Source organism: Strigops habroptila, chromosome 10 (genome assembly GCF_004027225.2).
Source record: "Strigops habroptila isolate Jane chromosome 10, bStrHab1.2.pri, whole genome shotgun sequence".
Classification (NCBI taxonomy): Eukaryota; Metazoa; Chordata; class Aves; order Psittaciformes; family Psittacidae; genus Strigops; species Strigops habroptila.
This window is the reverse complement of record NC_046359.1, coordinates 32,111,012-32,125,503: the sequence shown is the minus strand read 5'-3', so window position 1 is coordinate 32,125,503 and position 14,492 is coordinate 32,111,012. Positions and strand designations below refer to the sequence as shown.

At 37.7% G+C, this 14,492-nt stretch overlaps 1 protein-coding gene across 35 annotated transcripts in view; it reads right to left on the bottom strand.

Annotated features, from left to right (window-relative positions):
- Window positions 1-14,492, bottom strand: part of NRXN1 (neurexin 1) — a 676,494-nt gene that overhangs the window by 373,357 nt on the left and 288,645 nt on the right. For all 35 annotated transcript variants that reach the window (XM_030499078.1, XM_030499116.1, XM_030499117.1 and 32 more), the window contains one exon: window positions 3,272-3,394. In XM_030499078.1, the coding sequence (XP_030354938.1) occupies window positions 3,272-3,394 (123 nt within the window). The remainder of the gene's footprint in view (window positions 1-3,271; window positions 3,395-14,492) is intronic.

Below are 14,492 nucleotides of genomic sequence, written 5' to 3'. Positions count from 1 at the left end.
TGGCCTGTAGCACTGTATCCTCACTACATTAAATGTACTTCTTGCTTGAGCATAGTAATAAAGTTCCAGACTCTGGGCTCACATCCCAAATCTCTAACATTTCATTTGTATAAACATGCTAACAGGACTTGAGACTTCACACAATGTTCCAGTTATTTGCAACTACAGCAATGAAGAAAAAGAAAGAGAATGAAGTCTGAGCTTATGAGGTTGGGTTTTGGTTTGGTTCTGTTTTTTTTTAACACTTGTCAGGTTGGTGCACAAAATGCATTACTTGGTGCAATGCTATGGGACATCAGAAAAAGATTTTCTGTTCAACCTCACTTGCCAGAATTTCAAGTGTCTGAGATATTTTAGATCAGACATTAGGAAGAAACTCTTCCCTGTGAGGATGGGGAGACACTGGCACAGGGTTCCCAGAGAAGCTGTGGCTGCTCCATCCCTGGGAGTGTTCAAGGCCAGGTTGGACAAGGCCTGGAGCAACCTGGTCTCGTGGAAGGTGTCCCTGCCCATGGCAGGGGGCTGGAAATGGATGATCTTTAAGGTCCTTTCCAACCCAAACCATTCTACGATTTTGTGATTCATATCCATAAGCTAGGTATCCTGTCTATTACTCAGCTGTAGTGACCTCCTTTAGCCCACTTTTATTTTCTATACATATCCAGAAAACAAGATCCATCAGGGTTGTAAGTATTTAAATTCGTCTATGCTGAACAAAATTTCCAAAACCACCTGTATGCCTTCCACTGAAAGCTAGTTATGATTCTGAAAGATATTATTTATCCATGCACAAATTAAGCATTCAAAGATACCTAAGCTCAATCCATTGTAATTGTAGGTAATATTTCATAACCTGCAAAAATTGTCAAGTCAGGCTGAATTTTTTAATGTTTTTCCCTCCAGCTTAAACTTTCTGGATCTTTTTTTTTTTTTTCCCCATACATGACATTGAAAACAGAATCAAAAAACGAAACAGTGATTGTTGGGAGAAGCTGAAATTTCTGGAAGTCCATTTTTACCTCGTGGTCCCTATAAGATTATAACAACCTTTTACATGAATAACTACCAGGTTATATTTTAATCACATTTCTTATTGTTGGGACACCTGAAGAAAAGCTCTAAGCAGTTCAGAGCTAGAGCACTCTAATCTGTTATAGCAGCTCTTCAACTACCCCTTCAGGAAATTCAAAGCTACTGCAGATTAAATTGCATTGCGTACATTTGAAACTTCAGCTCACAAAGGCTTTGGCAACCTACTGTGTTGCGATTAAAGAAAAAAGTCTCAGTGCTACATGGTAATAAATATTTTTCCATGTAGAAAACGTAATATTCCTGGGACTCATAGCAGATTTCCCATGTTATCAGACTTTCAAGTTCCCTCCAGCTCCTTCTTTCATGCCAGTTCCCTCCCCACCGATGGAGGAGTCCACAGATTGGCTACACAGCTTCCTGCAGGGAACTTTTTATCCCTCAAAATACTGGGATAACTCTCTCGCCTTGGATGAAGAACATTAAACATCTGTGGGTTATGCAAATGTAGGCAGTTTCCAGCTCAAAGAACTGAGGGGGATTTTGAGTCCACTGGTCAGCTGCTTATACAGATACTGGCATGTGGAAGAATACAAGTTTTGGACCAGAAAGTTGGACCCACAGGCAACACTTTTGCTTGGTCAGGAGGCAACCGAAGACACTCACTGGCTTTAACAGGTAGAACAGTTCAGCTGGAAGGGACCTACAACAATCACTTAGTCCAACTGCCTGACCACTTCACAGGTAAAGCATGTTTTAAGAGCATTATCCAATTGCCTCAAACACTGGCAGGCTTGGAGAATTGACCACCTCTCTAGGAAGCCAGTTTCAGAGTCTCAGCTATTTACTAAGACAATATTTGATAATAACTAGTTATCTGTAATTGAGAGTGATCACAAGAACTTACAGTCCTGCATTCTTTACTTACTGCTTCACCTGACTAGACCATATATGATAGAAACCTCGTGTTTGTATTCTAATGCTTCATATATATTTTGAACTGAGAAGCTGGGACTTAACCCAGAGGTGGTAACAGCACTTTTTAGTGGTTTTGTAACCTATAGTATTTGTAAATAAGAAATCTGCAATGAGGAGCCCAAGAAATATGCATTTGGTTAGAGATGCTTTATTTGATTCAGAACTAAGCAGCTCCCTCTAACTAGAAAACATTTCAAAGGAGCCTTATTATTTGAGCTGCAGTTGAAGCAGCAGGCTGATGTTTTTCAGTATAGTTCCTCCAATACTATATATTTTCAGAAAAAAACTAAGTGGTTTAGGTCATGACCCAAAGCATCAAATATACAGACTAAATTTTTGCTTCACTTCTGGAAGAGCTATTGATCATTTCTGATGGTAGAAAATATGTTTTTGCAACTATATGAATACACAGAAATTATTTTTCTACCTGTGACATGGTCTTTGGTGTTGTGCTGAGGTGAAAAGGGACTACAATGAAGGGGCTTTCCTTTTAAGAACCCATTAAAATTGTTATCATTTTAACGCAGCTTAGAACTAATGATAAAAGCTATTTAATACCACATGAAAACAAAGGAGAATACTAAATCGCTAACACAAAATTAGGCACATTGCATTGTGCATGGAATCAAGGCCAGAAGCCAGGTCTGTTGCTATTAACAACACGTATGTAGACCTTGTCTTTAACAGAACAAAATTAAAGTCTTCTTTATTGTAATTTCCGATAATATATACATAGGAATATATTCCTAACATCTGCTAGCATTTGTGTCATGTTTATTCTCCCATCCCAGCTGCTATTTTAGTGTTTGAGAAAAACCCGTTGCCTAACATTTAATTAGGGAGGGCAGCTGATGCAAGATTTAAAACACAATAGAATATCCCTCAAACATTTATTAAATTCTTTCTCACAGCAACGTCTTAGAGTTGAAGCTTAGAATAAATTTCGTGGGTTGCCAAAAGCATTTTACTTGCCTTCTCATTAGTGATGTATCAAATCACTTCTTTCCAATTACTGTATAAAAACATTCATTTAAGTCAGCATGAAGGTTTTTATTAATTCCAATGGCAATGTTAGAGTAACATTAATATCAAGTGTAATAACGCACTTCTAGTACCAGGATTTCAAGATGCAGAAAATGGATTTTGGATCTTACTCAAGTAAAAAAAAAGAAGCATCTGCTGCTTTCAGATAAAGGCATTTTACTTCTGTCATGTTTTGGTTTGTGCTTCCCCCCAGTAACACAGAGTCCCAATGCCACGCTACCTGTCACAGCCTGCTGGTCATCCACCATTAACTTTAAACTCTTTCCTCGCCGAACCACCCGCACTGTGTGCCACTCATTATCATTGAGGTTATAGCCAGCAAAAAGGGTTTCTGGACCTTTGCCTGTAGGATATGCCAAACAGTCATTATGCAATCTTTACATCAGTTTACATGTGAACCTCACAGAGAAAGAGAAATACAGAGAGACTGGCTGGGCAAAAGTTAAAACTCACCAAAAGTGACATCAAGCAAGAAAATGACAGAGTATAAGCAAACCTCAAAATATACAGCTACTATCTAAAACTATCTTCTATTGTATATTTAACTATAGAAATGTATCATATATGCACATTTAATGAACCAGGTTCTCATAAATCGGCACAGTCAACATGAATTTAGTTATGCGCTTCCCAGTCATATATAAATCCCATTTAAAAAATGGGATTACTGTAGCCAGAAGAACTTCAGCATGTGCTTACAAGATTGGATTTTTGTTCTTCATTAAAAATAGATTGGGGGAAAGGTGTGAGTGGTAAATGTGTATGCATGTGCGTTAGATTTTTCTTCATCTACGTCAGCTTCTCAGCCTTTGCTTATTAGAACTTCTCAGATAAACTAATAATGTATCATACAGATGACTCGTTAACATTCAGATCCAGTGCTGTCTCAAATCAGCAGATTTTCAAACCATACTCTCCTTTTTCATTTAATGGATACCTTTTTCTGTAATCTGCTATTTTTGTCAGCAGTACAAAAAACACTTTTGAAGCAAACATAATTCTACATACAGCACAAAGTACTTGCAATAACCACAAATCCAGGAAACAGGATATCTTTAATATCTAGGAAAAAAATTCTCAGAAGCGATTATGGAAATAGTCCCTTGCACTGTTGAACAAGAAAGAAAGCAAAAAAAATCCTGGCTATGAACTATCATTGATAGGAGTAGGAGACAGACCAAACACTGAACCAATCAGTCAAAACTTATGTGCTTACACCTACATAGCGACTGTCCAAAAGGTCAGTCTAAAGCTAATCTACAAAGTACATTCTTGCAACAGAGACATCTCCCTGGACTGTTTTTCAGGCAGAACAAAGGCTATTGATAACTAAAAGAAATGTAGCATTTGACACAAAAACATTAGGGTTACAATGAGTTAGATCATTCCCTCCACCACATCCTCCCAAGTGACTGCACCCCATGTGTCAGCCTTCTTTTAAAAGTGACACGCCACTGGCTCTGAAATTCTCATACATTTCTTTTTGGATTCTTTTCCACCCAGTGCAGGCTGACTGTGATGGATGAGGTCTATTAATAAATGAGTACTATATAACATTGTCCAAAATCAAAGCCTCTCTGGCTTCAGGACTGCACACAGGGAAAAAGACACTAACAGCTTGCTGTAGCTGTTCAGCGTATTGGACAGTTTTCCTCTCAGACTTCTTCCATTTTCTTATCAGCATTTTTCTTAATTGCTGCTGGTTTATTGCCCTGCTTTTATATGCAATCTTTCCTATTTTGAGCATGTCAGGGGATCTCCAGGAATAAAAATACTAGCTACAGCAAAGGCAGTGAGATCCCAATAACATCATGTTGATTTCTCTATGCCTCAGTATCGACACTAGCCTAGGAAAGGTGTGCAAACTCAGCAGCAGGAGACATGTATGTGCTCACTGGTGCCACCTACCTGAATTGTTCTGTTTCTTACCAGTTTACTTTCTTTGACAATAGAGAGACGAGGTTTACATAAAGTTTAAGTGAAGGGAGCCTACAAGGATGCCAGAAAGGGGCTCTTCATCAGGGACTGTAGTGATAGGACAAGGGGGAATGGGTTCAAACTTCAACAGGGGAGATTTAGGTTAGATATAAGGGAGAAATTCTTCCCTGTGAGGGTGGTGAGACACTGGCACAGGTTGCCCAGAGAAGTTGTGGCTGCCCCATCCCTGGCAGTGTTCAAGGTCAGGTTGGACACAGGGGCTTGGAGCAACCTGCTCTAGTGGAAGGTGTCCCTGCCCGTGGCAAGGGGTTGGAACTGGATGAGCTTTAAGGTCCCTTCCAGCCCAAACCAGTCTGGGAGTCTATAATAATATTCTTTTTGGATATGGTAATAAATATGCAGTGAATAATGCTCTTTAAGCAATTTTAAGCAATACATTAGGTGGTTCAATGGAAGTAATTTCCAACTAGATTTTGGAGACAAGGGAAAGATTTAAAAAAACTGCTTAAATGAGTACAAATCTTAGTGAGTCAACAGACCTGCCTAGAAAAACATCACTTACTATTGTTTTAAATGTTAAAATTTGCTAGTCCCACTCCTTCTTTCTTTTTAAACAGTTGAACTACTCAGTCTCCCTTATCCCACACCAGATCTCTGAAAGACCTAGAAGCATACGTAATTTTCATTTGTTCTCACATTAACAGCCCTCTGTAGGGTTCCATTCATGTATAGGTGCCTCAGTGTATATAACTACCAAATATGACTTGGCTGCTCACATTTATACAGGCAAATATGCCTATTATCTTTTATTGGTTAGGGACTTGAAAACTCTTCTTGTAAAATAAAATGTATGTTTGCATGTATGCATCAGTCTGTTCCCTTTGCAAGAATACTCAGGTCAGAACTACCTGTAATACACCTTTGCTCACAGTGCACACAGTCCAAAACTGGATTAAGGGGACCTGTGGTGAAAGGGCTATGAAAAGGATGAACCTAGGTATAACACACTATGGGACACTGTATTGAAAGCACTCCTAGCCTTGTAGAAACTAGTTACCTTGCATGGAAAAGAGGCTTTTCCTTCTTGAAGCCCATCTCTAACAGGGAAGAGGGGTTTTGCATTGTCATAGAGAGTACAAGGAACTACAAAATAGCAAGACCCAGTGTCCAGTCGTTGCGCATGGGCCTGTCACATCATGGTGCCTCTCTGCAAAGTAGCATGGTAGCTGGAGAGGTGGATGAGGAAGGACAGATGCCAAGCATTCCTGTAGAAAACGTAGTGCTTGGGCTGCTTCCTGACCAAGTTTTTGCTTTACAAAAGTACTGAACGTGCATGTGAGCAATGTGTTTAGGAGAACATTTTCTAAATGCTTTAACACAAACCATGTAGGAATCCCTTGATACTCCACAAGAGTACAAGGACTACCGAAGAAAAGGCTCAATGTACCTAGTTAAATGGCACTGGCCAACCCCAAACATAGGTTATATTAGTACTTTCCTCACTCACTTTCAAATATATTGACCTGAAATTAATTTAAACATCATATTATTGAGATCATAACAGTTCAGACCCTTCTTTCAGCCTGGTTTATAGTGAATCTAATATAAATCTAAATCTACTAAATGATTGGCTCCCCAGTCTTTTTCTGACTTTACACGGATTTGATTCCACTTCATTGAAATCACACCAGCAGAAGGCGCTGTTGTATTTAAATCAGAATTGGCACACTAACATTTTGGGCGGGGGGGGGTGGGGGGGTGGAGGGCTTTTTCTTACCCTCTTTTCTTTGAAAACATTACATACCTTCCATGAGAAGAAACAAAAAGAAAAGAGCGAGCCCTAATTTAAGTCTGTTTTCTATAGATTGATACTACTCTTCCAACTTTATGTCCTTTCACTCCCATTTCCCATGGTGTCCTTCCCCTGGAACTCACCTTTCTAGACAGGACACAGTTAATTTTCTTCATGTACCCAGCACCTGCTCACTCTAAACTACTGATTCTCTCAGATACCAACACCTTAATCATAAACCTTCCCTTCCAGACACAAGTTGTAACCTGCAAAAATCCACTAAGTATCTCCTCTTGCATAAGTATGAAATTTATTACCAACATCTATGTTCAGCTCTTTTCCTATTTTAAAGTCTTAAATAACTAGCAAATTTTATGCATCCCTAGAGTGAATAGACAGTACCACATAAAAAGTAAAGGCACTTTTATGGCTCCTACAATTTGCTCACTGTCTATCATGCCAGTAAAATCTGCAGATTCATTTAAAAGCAGGTAACTTCTTGTACAACCATCTTTTTACATGGAAAAATACAGACAGCCAAATAGAGGTACAAATCTTGATGATGCAATTCATTATGAGCTAGGATATATAATGTAAAGTCTCAAATATCCTAAGTTATAGCCTTACTTACACACCCAAAGTTCAGCTTACTTTGTTTTCAGCATCTCAGCTAGAACTTAATTGCCTTTGGTCCTTTTTAAAGTTAAAGGAATAAAGTGTGGACCTCAAAAAACAAACCAAAACCAACACCCCCTCATTTTCAGTGTGCTGAATATTCTACGTGTTCTCTGGGCGTTCCTATTCTTTTTACTATCTTGTGAGGAACCTATTCAGCCTAATTCAAGCACTGAAAATTCTAATGGGCCTGTTAACTGATGGTAACACACTTACTTTATCTCTTATATGTATCTGACCTACGATACTTAAGTTAGATCTTTTAACCAACTACTCAAACAGAACATTGCAAAAACCAAGCTCATCACTTTGAAACAAGACACTAACTTTTGGCATTGTACCAAAACACATTCAAAACTAGTTGTCTGAACCCAGCACAGGAACTATTACTGCCTCTTACAATGCCATCCACCAAAGCATATACTAAAATGCCACACAAACGTGCTTGGAGCTTTCAATTCTGTGATCAAAATTCAATATAAAAAATGAAGTATCAAAAGAAGGACAATGTAAATAAAGACTAGCAAAGGAGACTAGACGGTTCAGCGAATGCTATACTAACCTACAGAACCCGAGTTAGTTAAAGGCAAATAACCACTATCTATTTATTGGTCAGTGTAAGAAATATCAGTGTTTCCAGCCTAGCTTTCTAACAGGTAGCTACGCAGACTGCAGCAATCAATATCAGGTGGCATTTCCTGTTTGAAATTTGAGAGAGTAAGTGGACAAAAGGACAAAATCCTGCGATCACTGAAGTTAATAGAGAATATTGCTTTGAGGTCTGGGATGCCAGGATTTCAGATGGTGTCTCACAACTAAAGTAAAACATACATAGCAAGCTGAATTGGAAAGTAAAGACACCCAAGTGGCTCTGAAAGACACATCAGAGTATTATTATAAATACCTGATACAGAATCAGAGAACTCTGTGCCATCTTTATATCTATCCTGCTTTCCAAGGTAAATTTAGCATGCCTGTAATATAGGCTTCTGCTCCAGCCACTTGTGAGGCATTTCTACTACACACCAGTCTGCAGCACAAAACATTCAGAGAAGATTCCTCCAGAACTAGATGCAGAAACACAAGGCAGTCCGTTACGGTAAATAGAGGAAGGCATCTTCATTATCCTTTCTATGCTGGATGCCTGCAGAAACAATTCTGGTCTTCCAAATGACTTATCAGCAAACCTGAATTTAAAAAGTCAATCATTATAGTGAATCGACTGTATTTTAAATAGCTGCACCTGCATCATCCTGAAATTCCCTGACTATGCATGTTTCTTACTAACAGAAAAGCTTAGTTACCTTTTAAAGATCAATGACATGTATCAGTTTATCGTTAAAAGCTAATTGATAAATTAACTTGAGAAAGCCTTATTGCAGGTCAAAGAAATTTTGTCAACTGTATTGTCTTCATAACAGACTCATACGGAAAATTCTACAAGAACAGCACATACACTGAATCGTATCAAGCAAAACACATCAATCTGCACTGCTCAATCAAAATATTCCAGCCCACAATAGCTTCATTATCAGCAAAATTGCTTTTGGCAATTTGGGTAAAGTATTAGCAGTTTAAGGTATTTTTATTACTTTTTAAAACAAAACCTGCCATTTCAGAAATTAAAAAGATTAGAGTTGCCAATACTGTTCATTAGCCTTAATTCAGCTGGAAAAAAATTTGCTCATATTAGTTTGAGTAACAAATATTTACTTCTATAGAAATGCTAAACAAGGCACATTTGAAAATTCTACTGGCTTCCTCTACATGACCAAACTACAAACAGACTGCATTTAATATTGATCTAATTCACTGGTAAGGAAAACCAGCATACACAGTGAATGCACCAGGGAAGAAAAATCCATACAAGGATATAAAACCCAGCCCATTCAGGGATCAAGCACCATATCCAGGTATGAGGACACAAAGTTTTCTACAGTCATTTGCCCATTTCTTTTCTCTCTTTTCTGTGAATTTACTTCCCCTGCCCATGGTCTGAGCTGCTCAGCTGCCCTCTCCCAACCTTGTCTACCCTTTGCCTTAAGCAAGGTATTTATGCTGGGGTGTGATAGCATGCATACTCATCCATTAATGTCTTTAAAGCTGTGAGATATTAACTGTTGGTGCCACATAAGTATCTAAATTGAGCCAGGGGATCAAAGTGTGAGTGCAGAACATAGACACTGGACTAAGTGAAATCTAAGGATTATTGGTCCCTGCCAAGAAAGGATGTCATGATAAGCCCCTGTCTTGTGAAAGCCTATTCTCTACAAACAGAATGAGGACCACTACTGAATTTCACCAAGATAGAGAAAGAATTGTCAGAAAGTAGTAAACTTTTGAGTTGCAAAACAAGACTTCCCTGCCACATCAAAGTATATATACAACACATACACATGCTCACAAAATTGGGAAGTGTGTTTTGCTGGTTAATAACTCTGTCTATATTAAGTTGAACCATATTTCTTGGAAAAATTGTTTTGAAATTGCAATTACAACTGTACATAAACTCACAAGTACATGACAGGATGTTGTTGCTGCATTATGAAATGTCTTACCCAGATCAGAAACATTTCTTAACACATTACTTGAAACATTTATTTTTAGGAATTGGCTGCATTTTAATTCATTTTTGTAAGTCATATCTAAGCAGGAGAAACACAAACAGCCCTAAGCACATGCGATTTTCCTTCTTCGAAATAATGAAAGAAGAGCATTTTTTAAAAGCTAAGACCAGAAGTCAGCTAGATCTCTGTATTTTTAATAAGAGTGCAGTATCTCTTTTGTACTGTTCTCTAAGGATCACGACTATCAGAAAATGTTCTAAAGGTACTAAAGGTTTTACGAATCTAGCCCAAGGCCCTAGACTAAAGCGCAGCAAAGTCAGTGAGCTTGAAACATACGGTTGTTGCTTTGTCAGCTCACTGCTGAACATTTGCAGCCAAATCTTCAGGAAGTCTGTGAACTTGACAATTGACTTTGCTGTAGATCAGGTGAGCATGAACTTTCAATGCATGGCAATTCCATGCTAACCTAAAGCAAGCTTCAGTGCAAGATTATTTACTTTGTATTTAGGTTAAAAAACAAAGTGCACTCACAAAGCTCAGGCAGCATTACAAACACACTGTACAGCCATATCCTGCCATGAATCACGCTAAATTCTTTAAAGTGCACCCAAATCCCAGGACTTTGAATTGGGATTCAGTAGGTTCACTTCCACAATCCACTTGTGTGACCTTTAGTCAATCTTTGGTTTTCCCTTAATTTGACATGGATGCTAGAATTAAAAATTCCATGATCTTTAAGCTGAATAAGTTTGTATGTTTTCATTACAGAGAGCTTTCTGATACTGAGAGTTTATTTCCATTAAAAATTCCTTAGACTCCTATTTAACAAAACTTTTGTAAAACCAGTCGAGAAAAGAATGGCTAGAGTCAGTGTTCGAGGTTTTTTTTTTCCTCCCATAATGGGAATAGGATTGAAAATCGTAAGAACATGAAACCTCAATTCTGAACAATACTGGAATTCAGTTTTGAAAAGGAAATACTCATTGTTCTGATACGACTTTAATGGCAGCCAGGAGCTCTGATATTCAGTAATTCTGTGTGAATTCAGAGTTCTGTCAGTAGCACAGATTTGTGAAATGTAGGCTTAAACTACAGGAAAAAAGTGATCCTGGGATGAGTTCATTTTCTGCTTTCCCAAGAAGAGTTAGATTTTTACCTCAGCAGACTCGTTATTCTTGTCTTGAGTACCCAAACCAAAAGCCCCAAACCCTATAAACCACAAAGGCAGAAACACATACATTCCTTATCCTGGATTTCCAGGAACAGCAAGAATATTCCTCTAAGCTTTCAAAGAAATGGAGTGATACACTTGGCAACATCCTTTTCCTTAGACAACATCTCTGCAAGTTCCTATTCAAATGCAGTTCCTCAGCTTTCAGAGGAACTTTGCTGTCTCCTCTGGACCCAAGAGACCTGGAGGAATTCTCCCTTGGAAGAAAGATTTCACCGTGAAATGGTTATCTAAATAACTTTGATAGCCTGCAGTTGAATTGCTGATCTGCAAATTGTTATCATTCAGCTAATAAACACAAAAAGACCAAGATATGGAGCTGCTACAGGGCACAGATATAGCATATGTCTAAGTGTACACCAATGGTGCAGACACTTTTATGAGTCTGAAGAACACATGCTACTGTTGTCTACTGCTAAGTTTGCCCTCTTCCATTCCAGTTAAACCCAGTGCAGGAAAAATAGCGTAACTTACAGTGATTTTTGCAGAAAAGGTTGGTACCCACTTGATCTTTTTTTTTCCTTGAGAAAATAGGAATATTTGTTGTACTTTGGTTACATTATAACTGACAACTGGAAAGAAGCAGAAACAGCTTGGATCACACATTAGCCTTTCTGCCTTTGATATTGACTGTGCCCATTTATATCAAACCATGGCTGTCAAAATGCCAAAGTACATTTTAAAATATAACTATGCTTCTCCATAATGTACCTTTTTATAAGAAACAGTACCTTTACATTCAGGCAAAAATAAACATAACTGAAAAAACACATTTAAATATCTCATTTGACCCTTACATCTTCCAGATTGTGCTTAAGAATAAGCAGGTTGATAACTACTTGGCATAGAAAGGAAAAGAATTTGGACTGTGACTTTATTTTAAGAATAAGCTCCTCTTAATTTACAGGTGTCTTCATCCTAACGTGCAGCTGTTATAAAATGGTAACAACTCAATCGCACTCTCATATCCTTTTTCTTTATGAAAACATATTACGACATTTTGCCTATTTAAGGGTGAAGAGAATAATGTTTAAAGATTCACAACTGTTGGTTATTATTTAAATGTTTTAAAATAGTGTTCTATTCATCACAGAACAAAGAGCACAATTTCTGGACACTGCTTATTCTTGGATGCATCTACGTAGACAAGAGTCAAGCAAGGAGCACTTAAAGAGGAAATTACAAATCTATTTGTAATTGAATACAAAGGGTGAATATAAACTGCCACCGCTGACTTGAGTGGGTGTGAGATTGGTCTCCGATTTTTCCAATTTACACAATAGACATATAAGGCCTATGCTTATTTTCCTGTACATTCCCACACTATTTCACAAAATACTTGCAAAACCACACTTTTTATTATTTCTATTTCTTCATCTCTACACCATGTCATTCCCAATTTATCCTTGTAAAGTTTCCTCACTATGGTGCAATAGTTCATGATTACTTTTAGACCTTCTCAACTTCTGAAAAGCCACCAGTTCAGCTGCCCCAGGTTTCACCCTGAATTTAAGACTTACGATGTTCTCAATGACCTGGGTTGTAGCGCAGAGCACTTTGCATATTAACAGCAGCAGTGTCATACGAAGTGAATACATATCTGAAGATATCAATGCTCTAGTACTATTTAATAAGGGCAAACAATACACATTAGCAGTTGTTTGAATCTTTCTTATAAGCAAAATTTCTTTAAAAGGAAAAAGTCCCTGAGTTTTTCAGACTCAAATTGTAGGCAATATCGTAAATATTCTTCAAATATGTCTTTCAATTTTGAGTGAGGTCTGATACTCCTTTTCTGCAAGAAACCAATCTGAATGATATTTATTAGGGAACCTATAAAAATTTCCCTATAAAAATAGCATTTTTTTTCAGACATACTTTTTCAGGATTCTTCAGCCCAAATACAACTTTTAAAAATTATTACATACTTACTCCAATAAAGACTTTGTTGGGAACAGAAGTACTCCACTGTCTTAGATACACTTATGCTTGTGACAGTTTGCATGAGTTTAATATGGCATTTGATTAAAGGTAAATTTTCAGCAACTCTTCCAGCTTCTTTAAGCTATTTCTTACCCAAAAGACCAATGTGTGTTTGTTTCTTGCCAACAAAGCTTTTTTTCTGCATTCTGCATCAAGCTTTTCATGCTACATTTCATCTGCTTCTAAGCATACTCCTCTCCCAGACATGTATTTATGGTGGCTACATGAAACTGAAGTTAACTGTAACATCTGCAATAGTTTTAATTTTGATTGTTCACTTGCAACTTTTTGAGATTTTCATTTTGCAATTATGGCTGCTCAAGTATTTGCATGTAACAGTATGTACAGTCAAGCACCTTCTGCTGTCTTGTTATTTCCAGGCTGTTGCTTGTTCTCTTTCTTTCACACCTGTATAAAACTAAAGCAGCATGACTTTTAAAATTGAGTAGATGGAATTGATTCCAACATTAAAGAACCTCTCAAATGCTCTGTTGCCATTTGTTCTCTTAAGGATTGTGCTCTATGTCAGTGAATGACTATTTTGTTACTGAAAAAAACAAGTAAGCTTCTTGAAAGAATTTCCTACTTGCACTTTTCTGAAGTTGCACTTTGTATCTTGGTTTATGCAACTGTAGGAAATCAAGAATCCACATTGTGGTCTATTCTAGCTAGTGCTCCTTCTCAGAGCTGATTAGCTTGTCAACTGACTTCCTCAGTACATTCTGTCACGGGCAAAATGTTCAGTAGAGAGGCGAGAATACTCCTTTTCCTGAAAGCCCCTGATGTACGGTGTTCCCTCCTAGGAGACAGCTCACTCGCTTTCAAGCAGTAACCACAACACAAATCCAACAGGTACTTTTCACCCATCCTCAACAACTATAGTGCTTAAATTTTGGTAAAACTAGAATTCCTTAGATGGTAGTGAGTATACTATGTAGGCTTGTTATTCTTCATTTCTGATCCAATTTCTACAAGTCACATGTAAACAGTTCCTGGAGTGTGAGTGAAAGATGGAATTATTCACTTACCTATTTGGTCTTTCTTTTCCAGACAGATTTTATTATTAGCAAGAGAAGACTTAACATGCAGAGACAGAGAGGAACTTTTAACTAATGAAATGTTACTTCTACACACATGCACTTCACTCCTTGAAGGAAAATCTCACAGAATGTAAAGTGAATGAGAGATAATACCAAAGAAGTAGTATAAGCTACATTAATCATAGCTCCCTTTTTAATTTAATAGCTTTTCCTCA